This window comes from Xiphophorus hellerii, chromosome 8 (genome assembly GCF_003331165.1).
Source record: "Xiphophorus hellerii strain 12219 chromosome 8, Xiphophorus_hellerii-4.1, whole genome shotgun sequence".
Lineage (NCBI taxonomy): Eukaryota > Metazoa > Chordata > Actinopteri > Cyprinodontiformes > Poeciliidae > Xiphophorus > Xiphophorus hellerii.
This window is the reverse complement of record NC_045679.1, coordinates 2,433,597-2,460,825: the sequence shown is the minus strand read 5'-3', so window position 1 is coordinate 2,460,825 and position 27,229 is coordinate 2,433,597. Positions and strand designations below refer to the sequence as shown.

Sequence of the window (27,229 nt, the reverse complement as noted above, 5' to 3'; positions counted from 1 at the left end):
AGTGGTGCGGATAGCAGAGAGGATCATCGGGGCCCCCCTTCCCTCCATTCAGGACATTTCATCCCAGCGCTGCGTGTCCTGAGGCTGAAACATCGTCAGTGACCCCTCACACCCCCATGGACTGTTCTCCCTGCTGCCCTCTGGAAAGAGGTTCCGCAGCATCCGGTGCAGGTCCACCAGGTTCCGAAACAGCTTTTTCCCACTTGCCATCAGACTGCTGAACTCTTAACTGGACTGCACTCAAAAACTGGTCTCCACTTCATACCTTGCACATATACATAGCTAAGTAACTTCCATTTTACTGTCAGTCCTGCACTTTATATTTTATATTCATATTTATATTCATATTTTATACTGTAGTTTATTTTATTCTGGAGTAACCTCACAACATTGGAACCTCAAAACATTGTCCTGAGCCGTATGCAACGAAATTTCGTTCTGTGTACACCCTGTGCATGCAAAATGACAATAAAGTCAGTCTAAGTTTAAGTCTAAGTCTACTTTCATACACCTGTGGCCATGGAAGTTATTGGAACACTTGTTTCCGATCATTTGGATGGGTGGTCAAATACTTTTGGCAATCTCTGCTAGCAGCTAGTGGATAGAAATCACTAGGATTGTGAACATTTTACCTGAGAGTTTCCAGGTTGCAGTTTGGACTCTTCAGTCCAGCAGAGAGAAGCTTCACTCCTGAATCCTGCAGGTTGTTGTTACTCAGGTCCAGTTCTCTGAGACTGGAGGACTGGGAGCTGAGAACTGAGGACAGAGCTTCACAGCTTCTCTCTGAGAGGTTACAGCCATTCAGTCTAAGGAGACAGAGAAAAATCTGTTATTAAACAATTCCTCAAACTTTATGTTCTTTCAAATCAACAATGTTTTTATTGGACAACGAAGGATCTATCTTATTTTACACATACTTATATGTTTGGTGTGAACAGATTCAATTTATAGTTGGGCCTCCATCCTTAAAGGACAGAACTACAGGCAACAAGGATTTTGGAAAGATAATTATAAAATTACACAATAAACAAAATTAATCCAATTTCAATTTTAACATAAACATGATTTTTTTTTTTTTGCTTTAATATTCAACATTCTGTTCAGCTGCTGAAGTAAGTCTGTTTCTCTTTTGCACGTCCGCCCACAGTGGGACACTTTGAAGAAACAATGCACCAATATATAAACTGAAACATGAATATAGGCTTATCTCATCATTAGCGGATTTCTATCTATCAAAATAAAAAACTGTAACAATCTGTGTCCTTACAGAGCTTTGTTGGAGGCTTTAACCACTGGCAGCAGGCCTCAGAACAGCCTCTCTGAAGCAGAGTATTCTTCAGGGTCAAACACATCCAGATCTTTTCCTGATGACACTAAGATGAAACCCAGAGCTGACCACTGAGCAGGAGACAGTTTATCTGTGAGGGACTTCCTGAACTCAGAGACTGTTGGATCTCCTCCACTAGAGAACGATCATTCAGTTTCATTCAGACAGTGGACAGATTGATGCTTTTCTCTGCAGACACATTCTGACTGATCTTCTCCTTGATGTACTGAACTGTTCCTGATTGGTCTCTGAGCTACTTCCGTCTGTGGTCAGCAGACCTTGTATGAGTCTCTGAATTGGTCTGTAGTGAAAGTCCCAGCAGGAAACGCAGGAAACAAATCCAGGTGTCCATTTGGACTCTGTAAGGCCTGGTCAACAGCTCTCTGATGGAGAGATTTTTGTTTAGAGTCACTAAATGAAAGGCCTCTCAGATGTTTGTGTTTCTTTCATCAGGTTGACTCCAGAGTTGATGAATTTCAGATGAACATGAAGAGCAGCCAAAAACTCCTGAACACTCAATGGATGAAGCAGAACACCTTGTCCTGGTACAACCCTCTCTCCTCTTTAAAGATCTGTGTGAACACTCCTGAGTACATTGAGGCTGCCTCTGATATCGATGTCACACTTTGTCAGGTCTGAATCATAGAAGATCAGGTTTCCTTTCTGCAGCTGATCAAAGCCAGTTTTCCCAGAGACTCAATCATCTTCCTGCTCTTTGGACTCCAGTGTGGATCTGTTTCAGCTCCTCCATCATACTTGACCTTCTTCACTTTGGTCTGAAACCACAGGAAGTGGATATACATCTCAGTCAGGGTGCTGGGCAGCTCTCCTCCCTCTCTGGTCTCCAACCATCCTCCAGAACTGTAGCAGTGATCCAGCAGAAGACTGGGATGTGGCACATGATTGTGGAGGCTCGTGATGTCTTCATGTGGGAGATGATCCTGCTGGCCTGCTCCTCATCTCTGAATTCTCTTCCTGAAGTACTCCTCCTTCTGTGGGTTATTGAACCCTCTGACCTCTGTTACCATGCCAACACACTGAGGAGGAATCTGACTGGCTGCTGCAGGTCGTGTGGTTATCCAGAGGAGAGCAGAGGGAAGCAGTTTCCCCCTGATGAGGTTTGTCAGGCAGAACGTCCACTGAGGTGGACTCTGTAGCATCAGTCAGGATCTCCTTGTTGTGGAAGTCCAGAGGAAGTCGACCTCTCATCCAGACCATCAAAGATGAACAGAACCTGGAAGTGTTCAAAGCTGCAGATTTCTTTGGTTTCACTAAGAAGTAATGAACAAGTTTCCACCAAGCTGAACTTTTTCTCTTCAGCAGATTCAGCTCTCGAAAGTGAATGGAAATATGAACTGGATGTTTCTGGTGGGCTTTGTCTTCAGCCCCAGTCCAGAGTGAACTTCGTGTTAAGACTGTTTTCCCATGCCAGCCACTCCCTTTGTCATCACTGTTCTGATTGGTTGATCTTTTTCAGGTGGACTTTAAAAAATGTCTTCTTGTCTGACTGTTGTTTCTAATCTGTCTGGTTTCCTGGATGCTGTTTCAATCTGTCTGACCTCATGTTCATCATTGACCTCTCCAGTCCCCCCTCTGTGATTTGTAGAGCTCTGTGTAGATCTGGTTCAGAGGGTTTGACTTCCTGCTTTAGCAATCCCCTCAAACACAGACTGGAACTTCTTCTTCAGACCAGATTTAAGTTGATGTTGAACAAACTGCACCAAATGACCTAAATTAACACAATAACAAAAATCAGATATGAAAGAAAATCATCTTTTGAATTTGGTTACATCACTTCAGTAAATGTGTGATTTATCTATCATTTGAAATCTCTGAAGAAATCTTCTTACTGTTCTGCAGACGGTCCGCCAGCTTTTTCCTGCTTCATCCTCCTCAGGAAGTTCAGTGTGATCTTCATCACTGCCTCTCTGCTGCTCCTCTGTTTTTTCATCATCACCGTCCAATACCTCATCATCTCTCTGACTCTCTGAACATTCTGGGTAATCTGGACTCAGAACTTTCTGGATCTTCTTCAGTTCTTTCTTCACATAAGTGACAATGTTTTTCTCCAGTAGCTGGAATAGAATAATAGATAAGGAAACAGAGTGAAATCATGGAGGCCAAACACCAGATGCATGTTGGACAGACTGACAGTCCTCTGGTCTTCAAAGTGTAGCATGAAGATGACTTTGAATAGAACTCATGGAAAAGTAGTTGTTCATATACAGACCATAATATGGAGTCCAGCTGTGTTTGATTCTGCTGGACAGATGGACCACTGGGAACCTCTGAGCTCTGCTGGTCCACTCTGTGGAGGAACCAGAAACGATTAGGAAGTCAGGAAATATTCATCCAACAGTATTCACAGAGAAAATCACCAAGAGTTGGACATTAAATTCCTTAAAGCATAAAACAGAGCATCACATAAAAATAATACAAAGTAGTTAGAAAGATGAAGATGAACTACAATGATGAAGACCAGTAACACCAGAATCACCCAGTAGACATTTTAAGAGTTGGTGCTGAAGTTGGACTTGTAACAGTCCACACTGTCAGCAGATCTGATGCTGGCGGAGAGAATGTCTGAGAGCTTGTGCACAGTGGAAGTGAAGGCTCTGTCCACACAGGTCTTCAGGACAGTGTGGGAAATCCATCAGGTTCCTATGAATAAATCTGAGGTGATGTGGACATGGAGGAGGTCATGGAAATGTCTTCCACAGATTGACATGGAGGCAGGAACCAGAAGCACATCAACATCAACACACTAGATATGAAGATAAGATGGTGTTTTCATTAGAACAGAGCAGCTGATTTTTGTAGATAATAAATCAAACCTCTGTAAATATAACTGGGAACATCTGGGTTCTTACCGGTTCTATTTCTACAGTTACAACAATTAGTAACAGCTCACCTCTCTGATGATGGTGGTCCAGGAGATTTAAAGTCAATGTTATTGTGGCACACAGGCCATTTTGATGAAATAGTCAAGGTAAATTAATACTGTTTTGTGTTTTTTGTGTGTGTGTGTGTGTTTATTTCCTAGTTGTGTCACAGTTTGACGTGGTTGCGGAGGGGGGTCAGTATCACTTCGCCGTTGCTAGGGTTGATGACGGTGGTGGGAACGGATGTTTTGTGTGCTCTTTTTCTAACGCCTGTGGTAGCGACACCGCTAACTGAGTTACTTTGTAACAATTATTAAATTAAAATGTGCGGACTCAATCACAATATATTGTTGATTGTTTGCCACCACTACATTATGATCCATTGAATTATTGCTTTTAAAGGAAAACACAGCTGGGTTCTGGTTCTTCTTGTGTGAAACTGATGGAACCTGGTAAAAAATATGTCCTTGTTTGGTTCTGTTTTTATAGATTAATTTAGTGTGATGGTGTGTAAAATAAAGAGCTGTGAGACACAACAGAACCAAACAGATAATCAACTTGAGTTTTAATGATTCCCATCAGAACCGGTCCAATCCTCCAACATGTTCCTGATCATTGATCCTCCTGAATAATGTCCAGCCTTGTTTAAAGAGCAGAAAGATCTGATTCTGAGACAAACATGTTGGTTTGTGAATGACTGAGAGAAGTTTGGTGATTCTTAGTGTTGAGCTCAGACATGGAGACGAACCAGGAATCATTTCCACTGTGATCATCAAACGAGGATCTGATGGAGCTTCAATCAGAACCAGATGGTCCGTTAGAGACACTGAAGCCCACTGCTGAATCAGATCTGCATGATAATAATTTATTTAGTTTAACTGTAGAAATGGTAGATAATGCGTCATATTGGATGATGTTTGAAACACAGAGATGTAATTATAATCATGAAATTAATTCATAGAAACTTTTTTTGTGTTAATTTTAATATTGTACAAAATAAATTAATACATTTGTTTTGAAAAAAAATAAGTTGATGCAAAACAGAATAAATGTAATTAAATGTTTGTTATTCAAATGTCATGTCAACATAATAATTTATGGAATTGTGTCCTGGTTTAAAAGTTTATTCTGGTATTTTATTTCCGGAATTCATCAGCAGTAATTGCTTATGTATGGTGTAAATAACTGGCCAGTAGGGGGCAGCATCACTACCTGATTGATGGTTAAATTGATCTCAGTGAAACATCAGATCGAATTTTAAGACTTCTGTAAACTAGATGGACGTGTAGAAGCTCTGGGTAAAGATTGTTGATCTAAATGGACCTGATTAATACTCAAGTTATTTAATTAATTTTTGCAGTAGCACAATCCATTTGGACTTTACTGTCTCCATGGTGTCACATCAATGTTATGTGATGCATATGAACAAAAAATAACCTGAAATTTATTCTAATGTTCCATGACAACAGAACCCCAACAGAACTTGTTATCATCACATGGCCACAATAACAGATATAAACAATACAGTTACAGCAGTTAGAAACAGCTCACCTCTCTGATGGTGGAGATCCAGGAGATTAAAGTCAATGAAAAAATCTTTGGACCTGTCGCTCTTAAAGGACACACAGCTGGGTTCTGGTTCTGGTTCTGGTTTGAGTCTCTGATGGATCATGATAGAAACATGATGATTAAAACTTAATCAGCAAAGAGGAGCAGCAGCAGCTTCATCACCACGTTCTGTTTCTGTGCCTGATATAGTGAACGCTGTGTGAAAAGGGCTGTGGACCAGTTAGAGATGGTGACCTCACCTCTGACGTTTCCTCTGGGGCTCATCTTCCCCACACAGAGTGGTTTTAGAGGGAGGGACTCCCTCCTCTCTGTCCTCACACTGATCCATGCTGCTGAATTCACATCAGGTCACACACACTTTCTACCTTCACCTGCAGAGGAAACACACATCATTCATCTGCACATCAACTCTGATCATCCTTTACATCATTAGAGCTGGAAAAAGATCAGCTGCTCCTCCTCTGATTGGCTCTTCTTCTCTGCTTCATATCATTGTCAGGTGAATGCAGTCAGACAGCAGAGAGGCAGAGGAAGCTGCCATCAGCTGCTGCACTTCTACTATCAGTCCACTAGATGGAGACATGGAGCAACATTTACATTCACTGATTCAACCTGAACAGGAAGTATTTTAGTTCACATTTTTAGTTAATATTTATTAATTTCTACAAGTGGATTATTCGCTCCATTAAAGATTAACTATTTAATAATCTGACTGAATCAAACCCATTTTAATAATATTTTATTTTGAAAGGAAGCAATAGGAACTGTTGCTGACGTTAATGGTGGAGACTAGAGTTCAGTACCAAGAATAAAAAACATGAATCAGTTCAGAGAAGAAAACAGTGAAACATCAGCTGTTCATCATGTTGTTTTATTCCAGTTCATCAATAATCTAATAATCCTGTAGATTAGCCTTCAAACAGCAGAGATATTAAAGTTTCAGCTGAAATCAGAAGAAAAACTTTTCTACAACGTCAGAGATTAGAAACAATCAGGAAAAAGTTAAAGTGATGAAAAAGTTCAAGAAATAAACAAATCAAACTTACAGTTTGTTCAAACGATCCAAAGAGTTAAAGAAGAAAATTAAACAACAGACTGAGACCCAACTAACGGTCTGGGGCCACATATGGCCTAAATTCAAACCGAAAGTAAATGTGGACGGATGGTGTTTTAGTTTTCTTCCTTCAGAGCAACAGAACCAGGAAGTAGAAGCTCTGAGGTGAAATCAGAGGCAGGTTGATAAAATCTTCATGAGGAAGTTCAGATAAAAATGAGGGTGTTACTTACTTTTGATCATGACTGTAGTGATGATGGATAATAACAAAAAAATGAAGAACAGTATTTTAGTTTATTCATCATGTCATAAAGAAAAAATGTGAAAATGCATTTTTCACAACTAATATTTTCACCATGTTATTAATACTAAAGTAACTAAATATACAAACTAAATATTTAGCATCAAAATAATATTTATTACCAAAGTAAACATTTAATTTTCAAATCCAATATTTATTTTCTAAACTTCATATTTAATGATCTATTTTCATGTCTAGTTGTTCAGTCAGACGCTCCATCATGTTGTCATGTTCCAGTTTTTTCTCCACTCAGCAACAGTTGGTGAACAGGATTTAATCCAGTTTAGTGTAATTGTCTTTCTTGCTACTAGTAGCAGAAGGTGCAACAATATGTAACATTGATCTTTAGTGAGTAAATCCTTGGTGTTTATGTCCAGCAGAAATAGAAGAGGCTCCATGGGGAGATCTGTCCTTAGAATGTCCTCAATCTCCTGTTTCATTTCCTCCCAGAAGGTCTTTATTTGTGGTCAGTCCCAGAAGACGTGTGTGATGACCGACCATTCCACAAATTCCTCCAACATCTATCTGTGGTTGGAATCCTGGAAATTAAAGTTTTTAATGGAGTTCTATTAAATCTAGTTTTTACTTTCCAGTCCAAACTCTTTCCAGATTTGGTTTCCAATCCCTTTATGGCACAAAAAATGCACAGAAGAAAAACTCCACTCCGTATTTTATCAATCTCCAGTTCAGTCCAGTAAATTGATGCTCTCAGTTTTCCCATCAATCCACCAATGGAGACACCAAACTGTTCACAGCAGCACATAAAGTTCAGCCTGGAGCAGAAACAATCAGCTGATTGGACCCACAGTACCGGTGCTGCTACAGCCTGACATGAGAAGTCTTCCACTTTAGCTATAGCACATTTGGTCAGCTGGTTTTATCTCTGTATGCTCTGTGCAATGGCTGTGTGGGTGGAAATGATCTTTAACAAAAAGTGAGACTCTGTTTCAGTGATCAGAGAAGATTAATCCTTTTCTTCATCTGTTTGGATCGTTTGAACAAACTGTAAGTTTGTTTTATTTCCTAGTTGAACTTTTTCTTCAGGAACTTTCCTGCTTGTTTTTTCTCTCTGATGTTTGGAGAAAATGTTCCCCATGATTTGAACTCAACGTTTATCTCTCTTCCTTTTGAAAGTTAATCTACAGGATTATTAGATTACTGATGAACTTGAATCAAACAACATGATGAACAGTTGATGTTTCTCTGTTTTCTTCTCTGAACAAACTGCTTCATATTTTTGTTCCCTAATATCAAATTCTCATCTCCACCATTAAAGTCAGAATAAACAGTTTCCTGTTGCGCCCTTTCAAAATAAAACAACAATAGTTAAAAGGTGTTTTTACAGTCAGAATATTAAATATTTAATCTTCTCCACTTGTAGAGTTTAATGATTGTGAACTAAAATACTTCCTGTTGTTCAGGTTGAATCAGTGAATGTAAATGTTGCTCCATGTCTCCATCTAGTGGACTGATAGTAGAAGTGCAGCAGCTGATGGCAGCTTCCTCTGCCTCTCTGCAAATCTTTTTTAGCTGCTGTTGCCAACAGCAGCCATGGCTCAGTTTAATGTGCCATGTCTGCACCATGTTGGAGGAAGAAGAGAGGAAAATATTCTGCTTCTCTGACCTGAAGAACAGGCCTTCTGATGGTTGGCATTTTATTACCAATTTGGTCATAAAAACGTTAATATTTTGTAAAGACCGTCACCGGTTCTGTAAGAAGGAATGGACCAGAACTCCAGCAATGTATCATGAGAACCTTGTGGAAGGAAACCAGAACATTTGACCCCAAATTAGACTGAAGGAGATTCTGACAAAACCTGAGGAGATGGAAGCAAACTTCTGAATATTAAGTTATGAAACTGTCTCCAATATATATTTTATATAATTATTCTCTTTCTTATTTCTGAATCATGAGGCTTTTCACATTCCTGGGTAAAAGTTACTCAAGACATCAAAATGCACAAATAATATGAATTCTGATTTACTAGAAGTTACCTGTGGAAAACCACAAGGGTCAGAACTGGGTCCTAAACTTTTCTTACTTTACATAAATGATTTATGCAATAAATCTAATTTGTTAACATTTAATTTATTTACTGATACATTATTTTGATCTGGTCAGTTTGGAGCAGCAACAGTTTAATGGAAGGAGAATTACAAATATTAATGATGTGACAAAAATAGATTAACACTAAATTATGGGAAAATTGTAATATTTAGTAACAAGAAAATAAAAAAATGAAAGTGCATACTTTAAAATGTTTGATTTAGTAGAGATCAGAACAATATTGATTATTTACAAAGTCTATAATAAACTCCTTTCATGGTGTAAAGAAACATTGTTAGAAATGAAAGAAACAAACTATAAACTAATAGAAAATGATTTATTTAGGATGAATATTAAAACAATTGTAGGTAATTTAGAGGGATTTCTAGTTTGCAATAATTTAGTGAGGAGATAAAAGAGTTTTTCTCTCTTTAAAATGTTTGCTAAACAAATAAAATAAAGTTTATTTTGTTTTTTTGTGAGTTTGTTATAAACTTAGCTGGAAATCCTTGAAGATGTTTTAGAAAAATATACAGGAAATATTTTGCTGCTTTGATTTTGATGATGATTTATGTAGAACAGAGTGAAAGTTTTTATATGTTTGTTTTTCTATCTAAGCTTTTTTCAGTTTAAACTTTGTATTTTTGCCATTGACAGTAATTTAAACTTTGTTTAATTATTTCTATTCTTGTCTTGTTTTTTCAGCTTTGTGTTTTTTCTTGGTTTTGTGTTTGTTGGTTTTCAGCTCTTTTCCTTTAATGAATAAAATCATCATTTTAAAACTGTTAAAATGATTCAAAGTGAAGGAGTTTTGATGTCCTTTGAACAGCTGGCAAATAAGTACAGTCTGCCTCAAAAACATTTTTTTAAGTATTTACAGATTAGAAGCTTTGTTTTGCGTCACTGAAATCCACTGCTGAACCTCCACTCTCTACCATAGAATATTTAGCCACTCACCACAATCAGAGTAGGGGTCTACTTTCCAAATTTTATAATATCTTGCTTTTAGCCTTAAAAGAAATAGTCTCTCATATTTACAAGCATGGAAAAGAGATCTGCAAACTGAAATCTCTATAGATGAATGAAACAACTCTTGTCTACTAGCACAAACGCAAACTATTAACACAAGGTTTAGACTATTACAATACAAGTGGTTGTTTAGGACATATATCACTCCTATAAAACTTCACCATTTCAACTCAAATATTCCTGAGGTGTGTGTTAAATGTAATATAGATAAGGGTACTCTTTTTCATTGTATGTGGCAATGTATGGAACTGCAAACTTTCTGGAAGGAGGTTATTGTGTTCACCTCTCGTTTGATTGAACAGGATGTTTCAATGGACAGTAAACTTGTGGTTATGCCTACTGTATATTTTTCCAGATGGATTTAAAGTACCTATAAAGAGAAAGAAGCTTGTGAGTTTTTGCCTTTTGCAGGCTAAACATTTGATTGCTCTGAAATGGAGGAACCCAGAAAGACCAAAGATAAATGAATGGGTCAAACTACTGAGCAACAACCTGGCAATGGAAAAACTGACTTGTATAACAAAAGGAAAACTTGAAGACTTTAATGATATTTGGTCCCCATTCCTATATTTTATCGAACAATGTGACATGTAAACTTAATCTTTACTTTCTTTTTGTGTAGATGGTGAGCCCTGGGGTTTTGTGTGTTTTTCTTTATTATTATTATTTTTGGGGTGGAGGGAGGGACGGCATTGTGTTAATTTTTGTTTTTTTGTTTTTTCTCTTTTTTTCATGTTCTTTTCTTGTATGTCTATATAGCAGAAAATTCTAGTAAAAGATATTTTGAAAAAAAACCCCCAAAAACCAAAACTATTTCTGTTCTTTTCTTGTTTTTCCAGCTTTGTGTTTTTTCTTGGTTTTGTGTTTGTTGGTTTTCAGCTCTTTTCCTTTAATGAATAAAATCATCATTTGAAAACTGTTTATTGAATTTAATCAGTTTTTCTTCATCAAATATTAAAATCAGTTTGATGATCTGAAACATTTCAGGTGGACAAAAAGACAAAACAGAAGAAATCTGTAAAGGAGCAAATACTTTTCACAGCACTTTATGTTTCAGGTCCAGAGAAATCAAGCGGTCCAGTCTGGATTTAGAAGCAGAATGTTCTGTTTAAGGTGTGACTGGAGTCCAGTTGTTCTGGGTTTCTGGATGAGTCCAGAACCTTCTGGATCAACCAAACCAGATGCTCAGATCTTCTCATCTGGAACATCTGGGAGAGCTTCTGACTAAAACTACAGACATCAGGTTCAATGAGGATCTGAGATCTGAGAACGTTTCTATGAAGCATTTTAATCCTCTTGTCTCTGTTAGGTGGACAGTGGAGAAAAAGAAGCAGAAAAAAGCAGAACTAAGAACTGGGACATGATGGAAACCAGAACTTTCTGACCTCAGATCTGGAAAACAAACTTTAACTGAGACGTTACTGAAGCTTGATGTTCAGTTGATCCAAATCTAAAGCTGGTCTGCAGAGACGACTTTAGGGTTTGTTTGTTTCTGCTCACCTGGAGCACCAGCCGGGTGGAGTCAGTCTGAGTTCCTTCATCATCTAAAGAGAGCTGGAGAACATTGAAGATCCTCCTGGAAAAAATGGGAGCTTTGGAAAGAAATGAGCAGGAAGAGAAAGAAAAATGGATCTTCATCACTTCTGAAGTGGACGACATCAGAGTTGGATTCAGTGGAGTCACATGAAGAACAGAACACTGAGGCTAGAATAATAAACATCAAGCTAAATATTAGCTGCAGCTCCGTCAGAAGAAGCTTCAGGTTGAATCTAAAGGAGGCTGAAGATCTCAAAGTGGATGAGAGGAAACCTGATGAGCTCTACAGTCCACTAGATCCAGATCAGAACCCTGGAGAACATCTACGCTGGAAGCAGAGCCACAAGCTAGAAAAATATCCAGGTTTCTATCCAACCTGAACACAGGAAGTCCTTTCTTCTTCTGCTGCAGCTGAGAAGGTCCTGCTGCAGAACTGAAGCCACACAGTTCCTCCACAGCAGAACAGAGGAGGTTCTGGAGGAGACCAGGGTCCACATCTGGACTCAGAGTTCTCCTGAGCTTCAGCAGAGCTGCTGGCTTTGGTTCTGATCCGCCTCTGTTCTGGTGTCTGATCTTCAGAGACCATCTGAACCGACCCATCAGAACTCAGTTGAGGTGGTGGAGGATGAGGATGGGGCGCGGCGAGGAGGAGGAGGAGGAGGAGGAGGAGGAGGAGGAGGAGGAGGAGGAGGAGGAGGAGGAGGAGGAGGAGGAGGAGGAGGAGGAGGAGGAGGAAGAGTGCCGTAATCCATCTCTCTGCTGTGGAGACCTGTTTGTCACTGATTTCACCTTCTTGCCTGTTTGGCTCTTTTTTTCAGCCAGCATTAAAATGCCGCTAATTCATTTTGGTATTCAGTCAGCACTATTATTATTTCAACATTATGATGGTCCCAAACCTATCAGTTCTTCTACTATTCTGGCTGCATACAACTTCCTTGTTCTGAGGACATTGAGTCTGTGAAAAGCATTAAGACAGACAGACAAATATGAGAAACTTTTGTGAGGAGATTCAGAGTGCAGTGGAAGAAGGAGAACAAAACAGAGACAATGTGATTGATGAATGGTGGATTCTTGCTCCTGAATCTGAAGCTGTAAGATTACAGTGTGATGAGAATCTGAGAGATATTCTGATGAGGACAAAGAACAGGATATTGCCCCCGACTACAGTCATCAGTCTGATGCTGGAACAGAAGTCAGAGTCATCAGGGAACAGCCTTCAATTGATCCAGCTGTGTTACGCACAATTGATCAGAATCTGAACCAGAACCAGAACCAGGCCTGTGTGTTCTATGCAGTAAGAGACTGGTGTATTCAGTGTTTCTGTGCTTTGAACCCTCATCCATTTTACTTCTATGTCAACGGTGGAGCAGGAAGTGGAAAATCCCACCTGATTAAATGTATTGACTCTGAAGCAAGCACTGCTCTGGATCATCAGATCCATCAGTAGCCTCTTCTACTGATGGAGAGGAGGCTGACATATCAAATCAAACTGTCATGTTGACTTCATTTACAGGAACAGCAGCTTTTTCTATCAATGGCTGTTTGTTACATTCACTGCTCAAACTACCCAGGAGTCTAAAACCTCCCATTCAAGGACTTGATACTCAACTAGATAAAGTCAGATTTGAGCTTTTAAATGCTGAAATTATTGCTACTGATGATATTTCAGTGCTTTCAAAACCTCTTTCTGCTGATGTGGATGCAAGACTGAAAGAAAAGGAAATCACTGAGATTTTGGAGGAACGTCTGTTTCAGGGTCGTTGACGTATCAGGATTTCCATCAGGGGAAATTAAACATTTAAAAATATGTTTATCCATTGCAATTATTAGAACATTTGAAATGTTGTGAACACAGAAATTATAATTAAAATTAAAATGAGGTATTTTCAGAGGTTTTATATCAATATGATTCGGCTGTGGTCTTAAAAAATGTCATGTGGTGCGACCGTGATTTATCTTAAAATAAAGTATTTTCCATGATTTATTAAACATTACTTTAAAAGTTTAATTTTATTTAAGGTGTTTAAAAACTGTTTTTAATTTTCTTTGTATTTTTCTAACAATTATGACAGATTTTACCCAAAAAATGAACCAGTTCCATTTATAATTGTCTTATATTTTTCTTCACCATTTCATCAAACTGTGTTAAAAATAAATAAACTCCAGTGACTTGAGGAAACTGTATTAGTGATTAATATTTCTGCTCCAGAAATTAGATATTCCATTTTTAGTTCAATACATTTACTTTTTAATTGGTCACCAAATGATTTATAGAATAAATGTCGGCCAGTAAACGGGTCAAAATCCTTTAAAAAATAAAAATAGTATTACATCCAGTAACAGTTCATTACAAAAAACACAAATTAAACACCAATTTAATTCACATAAAAATTAATGCAGTAATAAACTAGTATGTGAAACTAGTCAACTAGTTTCACAGAGCACACCTGTTAACGGTTGCTCTTCTCTATTTTACAACTTGCATTTGTTATTGAACCAGGTAGGTTTTAGTGACTCGGGCGAGTCCCAAGGATGATGTTTTACATTTGGGCTACCAGCAACCTAAAAACATTTTCCACTTCTTCCTCTCCAGAATCAAACATCATAGCTATTTTACAACCATCAAAGAACTTTAAGGCGGCTCATTAATTGAATGTTCACAACATCTTTTAGATTTTCTTTATGCTAAATATTTTATTAGTAAAGCATTTTTGAAAGGGTCAGTACAGATTAATTCAGTAGCAGAAATAATCAAATAAGTAAATCAATCATCTAGTCTATCTTTCCCTACTGCTGACACTGAGAACTAAAAAGGGAACCTTTGAGAGAGACGGACGGAGTTTGGCGTTTCAAACCCCAGACCTGGCCTGATGATGAAGAAGGTGCTGCAGCAGGAGGAAGATGTTGATCGATGAAGGCAGGAATCTCTGTAGGTCTGATGAGCTTCTTCTCCGCATGGATGGTGAGGTCACACAGGACTTGGTGCTGGCAGGAAGGAAGGCACCAGTTCTTCTTCTTTGTCTTTGCCTTTATCTTCATCTTTGTCTTTGGGGTCTGAACCCAGCTGATGAGAGAAGTGCGATTTGAAGCCACAGGTTGTGGGCCTGACCGGTTGGTCCCCATGAGCAGGACAGTCTTCGGCTCTGTGGCCCCGGCTCTTCTTCAGCTGCAGAGTTCTTTGTCCGTCTCGATCTTGGCTGGAAGCTGCCTGGAGGATCCAACCAAAGGTTCCTCTTTTGCTCCCACCTTTTATAGGGTTTATCCCCCTTTTGGTGCGTTTGCATTGGCTAGCACTGATGCTGTGCTTGTTTCATTGGCTGACTGCTTGGACAGATGATCTCATATCCATCACTGTCTTAGAGACATTATGTCTTGATGTCTGTTCTAATGACCCAGGGTTGCTCAATGGTCCTCCTACGTCCATTGTCTGCACGACCTTTTCTCTGAAACGTTTACGTTGTTCAACAATCTGTTTCCAAATAAGGCGTTGATCATCTCTGCTCTCCTGTTAGTTCCCCTTTTTCTCCTTAACCTTTCACCTTTCACCTACCATCTACCTCCAACATATCAGTGATGTTTAATTGCAGTTACACATTTTACACCATTTCAAGTTCAATGTCAAAATCACATTCATAACTTCTTTAGCTTCTCTGATTTAGCATTCATTTATAATTTTATAACTTATTAATTACTCTTATTATAATCTTAATGTGAGTTATTACAGATGTTTTCTGAAAAGAAACCAAGAATAATCCATGATTCTAATTATTTGATACCAAAGTTACAGTTACTTGTTTTACTTGCAAGCATTCCCACAAATGTAAGTGTAAATATTATTACAAGTAAACCAATATTAATAAAAGTATTTTACTTTGAATCTTATCAAATTACTCAAAATGTTTAGATTTCATTCTTTAAACTTTCATGCTTTAAAATAAGGAATAGTCTCAGCTATTTTTATAAATCTGCAGGCTGGAAACTTACTTCCTCTTTTTCCAGGAAACCTGCTTTTCCTGTTTAATGACTCTTTCTGACTGACTATGATTTCTTATGATTAGATAGAAAAAAGACGTAGAATTAAAGCAAAGTTTGCAGGAGACAAAAACAACACACCAGATTGATTTTATTGATGTTTAAGTCTACTGTTGGGCCTAGATGTCACTTGTGTGATTATTTTTAAAGGTAACTTTATTTATTATTACTGTTAAAGTAAAATCTCCAGCATGGGGAAGTGGGATGATCTCGGGTTTTCTTGACAAAATTTACAAAAGGAAGATTAAATATTCAAATCTGACATGTTGAGAAAAATAGGAGCCGATAGAAACAGAAAATAATCAGTGATTGAAAGTGATCAACATTTCAATGAAATCTGATGAATGAAATGAAAAAAAGAGAAACAACATCTTGATATTCAGTGTGAAGGTTTGACTAAAAACAAACAGAAAAACATGAGGATCCTGGAATAATCCCAGCCTCCATATGTAAAGGAAAAAGGTTCCAAGGAATCAATCAGAATTATTTCACCAAGAAATAGATTGTAGAGACTGAACTATCTGTTCAACAGTGAGAGAGTTTCTCTGACAGGAGGAAAATCTTTAGACTCTTTAGGCTCTAATCAGCACAGAAACACTGAGGAATCAGACCACCAGAACCCAAATCCAGGAATCAGAGGTTCAGTGAATGTGGTGTTGAAGGTGTGGAGGAGGATCAGTGAGTCAGAGGAAACTCTGTAGAAGGACAGAATGCCAGCAGGACAGTCCACATACACTGCTACTCTGTTAGAGTCAGAGGAGGAGGAGAGACGAGTTTGACTTTTATTATGCCAGACACAGTAACCACCATCAGAGCATCTCAGACTCCAGGAATGATCATTCCCTCCAAACCAACAGTCTCTACTGTTTCTTTTCCTCCCGATTCTTCTGTAACTCACTGATATATCAACTCCTCCTCTCCACTCGACCTCCCAGTAACAGCGACCAGTCAGACCAGTGCTACACAGCAGCTGATACCAGTAAACAAATCTGTCTGGATGATCAGGATATGACTGAAACTCCTCCAAATGTGTCACCTTCCTGTTGTCTTCAGACAGTTTGAGTTTTCTGTTCACTGTGTTTGTGTCGATGGTGAGTTGACAGGAATCTGATGGAGAGAACAAACACAATCCAGCTGCAGTTATTGATCATTTATTGACACTTTGATGATGACTCCTGAATGAGTGATGTGACAGTTTGAAGATGGTTGAATGTGAGCTGCTTTGTTGTCATGAATCAGTTGAAAAACACACTTACACTTCCTCAGACCTGGTGTCAAGAATGGGACTCCAGCAGGCTCCACCCTGAAAGGAGGAGGGGGGTCAGACCATCAGTCTCTTTCAGCAGCAAACATGGACATTACATGTCTCTCAGACACACATTGTCCTCCACTGAGACAGGAACAGTCCAACATTTGGATTGCAAACTGCAGTGGATGTAGGAAGGACAGTTGGTGCTGCTGCAGCACAACTCATTTCTCCAAACACAGGAAAAGCTCCAACAGAGAGGAGAAAGGAAATCCCTCAGTAACCACCTGGATTGGAGGAACCAGCAGCAGCTTCCAGGAACAAACCTTGGGAACCTCTGGAGGAGAACATGGAGATGAGATTCCTGCTTTAATCAGTGGATTCATTGATAGAAAACATGAGGACTGAAATATCTGAGAGCTGCAGCTCCATTTTCTACAGATCTGCTGGAACATCAGATAGAAATGAAGAATTTCATCATTTCACATCAAATCTGTTCATCTTCCACAGATACAACTGAATTATTGACCTGAACTGGTTCTAAAGGTCTGGATGGTAAAAACATCCATTGTTTTTATTTCTCATTAGTGACATGTTATCTTAATATACTTAAAAACGGAATAATCTACATTAGGTAAAGAACCTTTTTATATTACATTGACCTGCTGGCTTGAAATTGCCAGTTTTCGAAAAGCTTTTCTTATTTTGTATTGTGTTGTTTAGTCACTTCATTGAGGTTAACCCAGAAAGGCACAAAGACCATCCATGGAAAGGTGGTGTCCAGAAAAGTGAGCAAGATAAACCAAAAGAACCTGCAGACAGTGATGCACATGTTTTTACCCTGATCAAAAACCTGATGCCCCTCTAGTGTCATTCCAGGTTACTAGTTGTCCTTTGTTTCTTTGAAATAATTCTGTTTCCAAATCATTTAAGGTCTAATTGATATTTTCTTATGCTTTTCCAAGCTCCATGGTAACCTCTCCTGCATCTTAAAAATTAAGTACCACTTTGACTGTTAAATAATAAATAATAAATGCAGAATGTTGTGTTGCCCTAAATAGGATATTATAATGTAAACTATTACTGGTTTAATTTTTTGTCTTTAGCAATACCACGAGACCTGGATATGTGATCATTTTCCATAACATTATTTTTGAATTCTTAAGACTGTAAACAAAATTCATTAAACTCAGTCAGAGACACTGGAAACTGTAGTTTTTAAATTTTCGTAACAATGTTTTTCACAATCATGACCAATTCTTGACATTCAAGGCTTATGTTTTTGTAACTAATTCCATGAGGCCTGGAAAGCTGCTTGTATTACTTTTTGTATAAATGTATATGGTTTGTACATAACAGTGCCTTTAAATTAAAAACTCTTTCCTACAGAATGTTGTCTCAAAACTGGTTAAAATGCACCAGTTTTAAAATTGGTGCATTTTAAAACTGCACCAATTTTAGCACGTTTATTATTACTGTTCTACTGTAAAACTAAGATTGTGTAATATTAATACTTTTTCCCAGAGATTATTGATAAAGTGCATGTTGTGGTGAAACTAAGCCTACAGTAAAATACCTGCAGCTACAGATGCCAGTAATTTACTCTTTATTTAGTTTCACCACTGTATTTACTATAACAGTAAATTAATTACAAATTTTATTACAGTGTTGAACATGTAATTTTACAGCAAATTACTGGCAGCTAAATTCACCAGAATAAATTTTTTTTACAGTATTTGTAATGTTTTTACCTTTAAAGTAACATACTGTAAATACTGTACAGATAACATAACTTCACAGTAAAGTGCTGGCATCTGTAGCTGCCAGTATCTTACTGTAAATTTACAAGATTATTACTTAGAGTGAACTTGATGTTCTAAATGATTCCTATCAGAACCGGTCCAATCCTCCAGCATGTTCCTGATCATTGATCCTCCTGAATAATGTCCAGCCTTGTTTAAAGAGCAGAAAGATCTGATTCTGAAACAAACATGTTGGTTTGAAATGACTGAGAGAAGTTTGGTGATCTTAGTGTTGAAATCTGACATGGAGAAGAACCAGGAATCATTTCCACTCTGACCATCCAAGGAGGATCTGATGGAGCTTCAATCAGAACCAGATGGTCCGTTATAGACCATCTGGTTCTCAATCAGATCCACATGAGTTATTATTTATATTAACGTTAGAAGTGGTTGATGATCCGCCATGTTGGATGATGTTTAAACCTCAGAGGTGAAACTGGAATCTTGAAGTTCATTCAGATGTTTTCTTTCAGCATCAAGCTGTCTAGTCAGATTTAGAGAACAATCCAAATATTAACCTAGAAATTAAATTCACTTCTACCCTTTTGATTTTGTGCCAAAATAATATTGGACAAAATAAATGAATCTGTTTTATTTTTAAAAGTTTAGTTGATGTAAAACAGAATAAAATGCAATGAAATTTTTGTGGTTCAAAGGTCATGTCAACATCATAATTTATGTACTGATTGAGATTTTTATTTGTTCTTCACATATATTTTAGAGGTCATAGCAGAAAAGTTTGTTGATTCTAGTTAAATATTGTTTCCTGTTATTTATCAGCAGTAATTGTTTAGTTATGGTGTCATTAACTGGCCAGTAGGGGGCAGTGTTGCTGCCTGAATGATGGTTAAATTGATTTGAGAGAAACATCAGGTCAGATTTTGAGATTTCTGGTAACTAGATGGACGTTTAGAAGTTCTGGGTAGAGAATGTGGATTTAAATGGACCCATTTGATTCTTTGAAGTTCTTTCATTAGTTTTTGAGTTACCAATGATCCCATTGGACTTTATTTATTGATACTGATGTTAACATGAAGACTGTGGGATTATATTTTAGCCTTTTATTAGAATATGTTTCATCAGCAGGTTTTGAAGATCAGATTAATTAACTGAGTATGATCTTCTATAATAAGATCATGGCTCTGCTGCTAGTGAAATATTTTGTGTACATGAACATTGTTGTCCTGGTCAGGTTGACCATACAAGGCTTGGTCTGCACCTGCAGCAGTAAAATCTCAGAAATAACAACTCCTTATTAGGAAGCAGGACTGATAACCAAAACTGTTCAAAGTAACTCAAATCATTAGTTATGCAAGAGGCCGGTGCTGTAATATTACAGAAGATGTTTTTATGCAGCTTAAAGTGTGGCTTTATTCTATAGAACTGCAGGTATTAAGATTGGAAACCAGATCTGAATGAATCTTAGTGTGAATTTTTCTGTCAGCTTTCCAAAAGTATATTTGTATTTTATTAAAGTTTAGTTGATTTTAACTTGCTGATCTCTCACATCATGAAGCTGGAGGAAGATATTTAGACGTCTTTAACAAGACATGTTACCATATGCATTGATGTAAGGCATATACAAATAAAATAACCTGATATTCATTCTAATGTTCCCATGATTGGGGTCTGTTGCATAACAACAGAACCCAATAGAACTTGGTATCATCACATGGTCACAATAACAGATATAAACTGAACAGTTACAGCAGTTAGAAACATCTCACCTCTCTGATGGTGGAGATCCAGGAAATTTAAAGTCAATGGGTTTATCATTTGACCTGTCGCTCTTCATGGACACACAACTGGGTTCTGGTTTTGGCTTTAGTTCTGGTTTGAGTCTCTGCTGGATCCTGACAGAAACATGATGATTAAAACTTAATCTGTTCAGTCTGGATGAAGCAGCAAAGAGGAGCAGCAGCAGCTTCATCACCACGTCTGTTCTGGCCTGATATAATGAACGCTGTGTGAAAAGGGCTGTGGACAGTTAGAGATGGTGACCTCACCTCTGACCTTTGCTCTGGCTCTCATCTTCCCCACACAGAGTGGTTTTAGAGGGAGGGACTCCCTCCTCTCTGTCCTCACACTGATCCATGCTGCTGAATTCACATCAGCTCACACACACTTTCTACCTTCACCTGCAGAGGAAACACACATCATTCATCTGCACATCAACTCTGATCATCCTTTACATCATTAGAGCTGGAAAAAGATCAGCTGCTCCTCCTCTGATTGGCTCTTCTTCTCTGCTTCATATCAGTGTCAGGTGAATGCAGTCAGACAGCAGAGAGGCAGAGGAAGCTGCCATCAGCTGCTGCACTTCTACTATCAGTCCACTAGATGGAGACATGGAACAACATTTACATTCACTGATTCAACCTGAACAACAGGAAGTATTTTAGTTCACATTTATTGAACTACCAGCTCCATCAAAGATTAACTATTTAATAATCTGACTGAATTAAACACATTTTAAGAATATTATTTTACTTTGAAACTGTTGTGTTTAACTTTAATGGTGAAGAACAGAATTTGACTCCAGGAAATAAAAACATAAAGCAGTTTGTTCATGAAGAACATCAACTCTTCATCAAGAGCTGCTGGATTCCAGTTTATCAGTAATCTAATAATCCCTTAGATTAACCTTCAAACAGCAGAGATGAAACTTTGAGTTCAAGTCAGTAGATTTCTGTTCTCTAAACATCAGATAAAAAAATAAGAAACAAACAGGAAAGTTTCTGAAGACAAAGTTCAAGTAGAAAACAAAGAAAACTTACAGTTTGTTCAAATGATCCAAATAGCTGAAAAAGAACAAACAAATGGAGACCCAACAGAACCGCGGTAGGACCAGACTGGTACCACAAATGAACAGGTGAGTTTAAACTGAAAGTTTTTAGAGGAGAAATGAAGCCAAACTGGTTTAACTGGTACTGACTGGAAGTCAGAGGAATGTTAACCTGCTGACCTGTGAAGACACGAACACTTCATGACTCCCAGTTTGAACACAAAGACTCTGCTGCTGTTATTTTAGTGATCCAGGTTCTGTTCAGCTCTAAGGAACCAGAACCTGTTTTAATTTGGTACCAACTAAACTCTTCAATGGCGGGAAATTTATCTTCCCTAGTGGGTGAAAATATAACCTGCATGATGTCTGATTATTAAACCCATATTAAGTTGTTTTTAAATGATCCAACATTATGATGGTCCCAAACCTATCAGTTCTTCTACTATTCTGGCTGCATACAACTTCCTTGTTCTGAGGACATTGAGTCTGTGAAAAGCATTAAGACAGACAGACAAATATGAGAAACTTTTGTGAGGAGATTCAGAGTGCAGTGGAAGAAGGAGAACAAAACAGAGACAATGTGATTGATGAATGGTGGATTCTTGCTCCTGAATCTGAAGCTGTAAGATTACAGTGTGATGAGAATCTGAGAGATATTCTGATGAGGACAAAGAACAGGATATTGCCCCCGACTACAGTCATCAGTCTGATGCTGGAACAGAAGTCAGAGTCATCAGGGAACAGCCTTCAATTGATCCAGCTGTGTTACGCACAATTGATCAGAACCAGAACCAGAACCAGAACCAGGCCTGTGTGTTCTATGCAGTAAGAGACTGGTGTATTCAGTGTTTCTGTGCTTTGAACCCTCATCCATTTTACTTCTATGTCAACGGTGGAGCAGGAAGTGGAAAATCCCACCTGATTAAATGTATTGACTCTGAAGCAAGCACTGCTCTGGATCATCAGATCCATCAGTAGCCTCTTCTACTGATGGAGAGGAGGCTGACATATCAAATCAAACTGTCATGTTGACTTCATTTACAGGAACAGCAGCTTTTTCTATCAATGGCTGTTTGTTACATTCACTGCTCAAACTACCCAGGAGTCTAAAACCTCCCATTCAAGGACTTGATACTCAACTAGATGAAGTCAGATTTGAGCTTTTAAATGCTGAAATTATTGCTACTGATGATATTTCAGTGCTTTCAAAACCTCTTTCTGCTGATGTGGATGCAAGACTGAAAGAAAAGGAAATCACTGAGATTTTGGAGGAACGTCTGTTTCAGGGTCGTTGACGTATCAGGATTTCCATCAGGGGAAATTAAACATTTAAAAATATGTTTATCCATTGCAATTATTAGAACATTTGAAATGTTGTGCACACAGAAATTATAATTCAAATTAAAATGAGACGTTTTCAGGGGTTTTTCCCCAAAAATGAACCAGTTCCATTTATAATTGTCTTATATTTTTCTTCACCATTTCATCAAACTGTGTTAAAAATAAATAAACTCCAGTCACTTGAGGAAACTGTATTAGTGATTAATATTTCTGCTCCAGAAATTAGATATTCCATTTTTAGTTCAATACATTTACTTTTTAATTGGTCACCAAATGATTTATAGAATAAATGTCGGCCAGTAAACGGGTCAAAATCCTTTAAAAAATAAAAATAGTATTACATCCAGTAACAGTTCATTACAAAAAACACAAATTAAACACACCAATTTAATTCACATAAAAATTAATGCAGTAATAAACTTTGTAACAAACATTTCAAACAGATCCTCATAAAATCAGAATGTTCAGTAGATTGATTTTATTTTCTGAACTTTTTAAAGTTTTATGTTAAAAACTTAATAAAAACAGAAATGTTCAATCTCCCAAATGTAAGAACAATAATGACAATAGAATAATTCAGTTGAATTGAATAATTTTAAGCAGAACCAAGTATGATAAATAATGTAATCATTCACAAGTTCCCCAAATGTGAGCTTCTTTCAAAACGGAAAAGATTTCAATGAACTTCTAAACCATCATATTACTCCTGGGTAGAGACGCTCCCATCAGGGTTTTTCCTGCCGGTTCTGATCACCATGAGGTCCGATCACTGCCGATCACAGATACCGATCACATGGATTGGCTGTTAATGTTTGGCTTTAGGTAGAAATGCTACTATGTGATCTGGCAAAATGGAGCCATAAAATCACCTCATTTAGACAAAAACATGTCCAATACTTGCAGGCTCATGGCTAATTGTTCTGATTCTGATGGCTTGTTTCTGACCCAGTAGAGTAATTCAGCAGAACACAGGGAGGAGGCAGAGGAACTCCATTTGTTCTCTCAGATTATCTCATGTTAGGACATAGAGAAAGTTACATTAAAACTTTTTTAAAGTTTCCTCCTCAGTACCGCGTAGCGATGGTCCAACAAAGAATTATAGTGATGATTAATCAGGTTAAAAATTGGCTCATTCTGAAGATTTTTAACCATTTACACCTTTTTTATACAGTTTTATACATTAAAAGATACAAAAAACAGAATAAATCACTTGTTAGAATATATTTACAAAGTTTTTTTCATCTATTTTTAAACTTTCTAACTTCTTTTCTACAGTTCCAGGGTGAGTCTTTCTTCATGACTCTTTAAGGAATGAGAAGCTCAGGTCAATGTTTTTATCCAACCTTGTTATTAATCAGTGAAATAAGTTGGAGGAGAGACGTTTGGTTCCTGTTGCAGCTCAGTGTTAATCTGGTTAATCTGAGAGATGAGGTCCAGTCTAACACTGCAGTGAGGATTAAAACCGGCCAGACAAGGTGAGGGACGGAGGAGAGGTCACCATCAGGAAGTTTGAACCTCTGCAACAAACTGCATTTTAATCACAACCAGCTGCTGATTTTACTGGGTTTTGCTTTTTCCACTTAAATCCTTTATTTTCCGGTTTGGGTTGAATCAGGTGTGGCCCACGTTGGCGCTGTGGCGGGTCATATCCATGTTGGTTTATTCACTAAAAACAGGTTTACTTTCTGTTATCAGATTTAAATGTAAAATATAGCAGAGATGCAGCGATCAGACCTTTTCTGTCCAACACTGATCTCCAGTTTTCATTCTGCTCTGATCTTCCAGTTCCTGGGATTTTTCCTCCAAAGAGAAAAATGTTCTGCAGGTTCTGAGTTTCAGGTAGAAGTTCTGAATGAAACAGAAAATATGAAGATTTTCCCACTTTAGGCTTCAAAGCATTGACCTCTGACCTTTATGGGATGGGAATGTTTTACTTTAAATCAGGACTTTCTGAAAGGCAGAGTTGATGAAAAAATCTTTTTAATGCAGATATTTAAATATGAGCAGGAAAAGAACAGAATGAGCAGCAAATGAACCAAATGCAGAAGAAAAATGTTTTTATTTAAAACACATGAAGAAAAACTGCAGCAAATTTACAAACAGAAGATTTAATATTCAAATCTGACATGTTTAGAAAAATAGGAGCCGATAGAAACAGAAAATGATCAGTGATTGAGAAAAACTGATCAACATTTCAATGAAATCTGATAAATGAAATGAAAAAATAAGAGAAACAACATCTTGATATTCAGTGTGAAGCTTTGACTGGAAACAGACAGAAAAACATGAAGATCCTAGAATAATCCTGGAATAATCCTGGAATAATCCCAGCTTCCATATTTAAAGTACTGGAAGAAGAAAAAGTTTCCAAGGACTCAATCAGAATTGTTTCACCAAGAAATAGATTGTAGAGACTGAACTATCTGTTCAACAGTGAGAGAGTTTCTCTGACAGGAGGAAAATCTTTAGACTCTTTAGACTCAAATCAGCACAGAAACACTGAGGAACCAGAAAAAAGCAAAAAGAATCTATATGTTAAAATACTGGTCCGCCAGAACCCAAATCCAGGAATCAGAGGTTCAGTGAATGTGGTGTTGAAGGTGTGGAGGAGGATCAGTGAGTCAGAGGAAACTCTGTAGAAGGACAGAATGCCAGCAGGACAGTCCACATACACTGCTACTCTGTTAGAGACAGAGGAGGAGGAGAGACGAATTTGTCTGTTATTGTGCCAGACAGAGTAACCATCATCAGAGCATCTCAGACTCCAGGAATGATCATTCCCTCCAAACCAACAGTCTCTACTGTTTCCTTTCCTCCTGTTTCTTCTGTAACTCACTGATATATAAACTTCTCCTCTCCACTCAACCTCCCAGTAACAGCGACCAGTCAGACCAGTTCTACACAGCAGCTGATTCCACTCATCAAATCTGTCTGGATGATCAGGATATGACTGAAGCTCCTTCACAAATGTCACCTTCCTGTTGTCTTCAGACAGTTTGAGGTTTTTGTTCACTGTGTTTGTGTCGATGGTGAGTTGACAGGAATCTGATGGAGAGAACAAACACAATCCAGCTGCAGTTATTGATCATTTATTGACACTTTGATTATGACTCCTGAATGAGTGATGTGACAGTTTGAAGATGGTTGAATGTGAGCTGCTTTGTTGTCATGAATCAGATGAAAAACACACTTACACTTCCTCAGACCTGGTGTCAAGAATGGGACTCCAGCAGGCTCCACCCTGAAAGGAGGAGGGGGGTCAGACCATCAGTCTCTTTCAGCAGCAAACATGGACATTACATGTCTCTCAGACACACATTGTCCTCCACTGAGACAGGAACAGTCCAACATTTGGATTGCAAACTGCAGTGGATGTAGGAAGGACAGTTGGTGCTGCTGCAGCACAACTCATTTCTCCAAACACAGGAAAAGCTCCAACAGAGAGGAGAAAGGAAATCCCTCAGTAACAACCTGAAGAAACTCACTGAAGCCTAAAAGGACATCAGGAAACTAAGGAAACATTTCTGGAAGCTCAACCTGATTTAATAATCAGCATTAAAATACAATCAATCTAAACTCTGACACAACACCTGGATACCTGTTCCATCCACACTCCCACACACCGATGAAGGAATGAAACACTAAACAGCCCTGCTGCTGAAAACCTGCTGTGGCCTCACTGTAATATCCAGAAATGTTGGATTGTCCTGCTGTTGCAATCAGAGGCCAAGAAGAAGCTTCAAGTTCTTCTCCTGTTCAGCTCTACGTTCCTGTCAGAGACTTCAGCTCCTCATGAGGAGAACAACTAAAGCCTTGAACAGACTGACACTAACATCCTGACATCTCTTCCCTGAACAAAGCTTTGCAGCATCAAGGTGACTCTTAGCGCCATATATGGACGTATTTCCTCTAAAGGGGGCGGAGCCTGGATTGGAGGAACCAGCAGCAGCTTCCAGGAACAAACCTTGGGAACCTCTGGAGGAGAACATGGAGATGAGATTCCTGCTTTAATCAGTGGATTCATTGATAGAAAACATGACGACTGAAATATCTGAGAGCTGCAGCTCCATTTTCTACAGATCTGCTGGAACATCAGATAGAAATGAAGAATTTCATCATTTCACATCAAATCTGTTCATCTTCCACAGATACAACTGAACTATTGACCTGAACTGGTTCTAAAGGTCTGGATGGTAAAAACATCCATTGTTTTTATGTCTCATTAGTTTCCAGAAAGAGTTGAAATGTTTCAGAAGCATTTATCCAGCAGCTCAGTAA

At 38.1% G+C, this 27,229-nt stretch overlaps 1 protein-coding gene across 1 annotated transcript in view; it reads right to left on the bottom strand.

The window, feature by feature from the left end:
- Nucleotides 1–501: 501 nt before the first annotated feature.
- The window catches only part of LOC116724477 (NACHT, LRR and PYD domains-containing protein 12-like), a 71,622-nt gene continuing 44,894 nt past the window's right edge, over nt 502–27,229 (bottom strand). Inside the window, exon 9 of the mRNA XM_032570197.1 lies at nt 502–806. Within this exon, the coding sequence (XP_032426088.1) occupies nt 629–806 (178 nt within the window). The 3' untranslated portion in view covers nt 502–628. The remainder of the gene's footprint in view (nt 807–27,229) is intronic.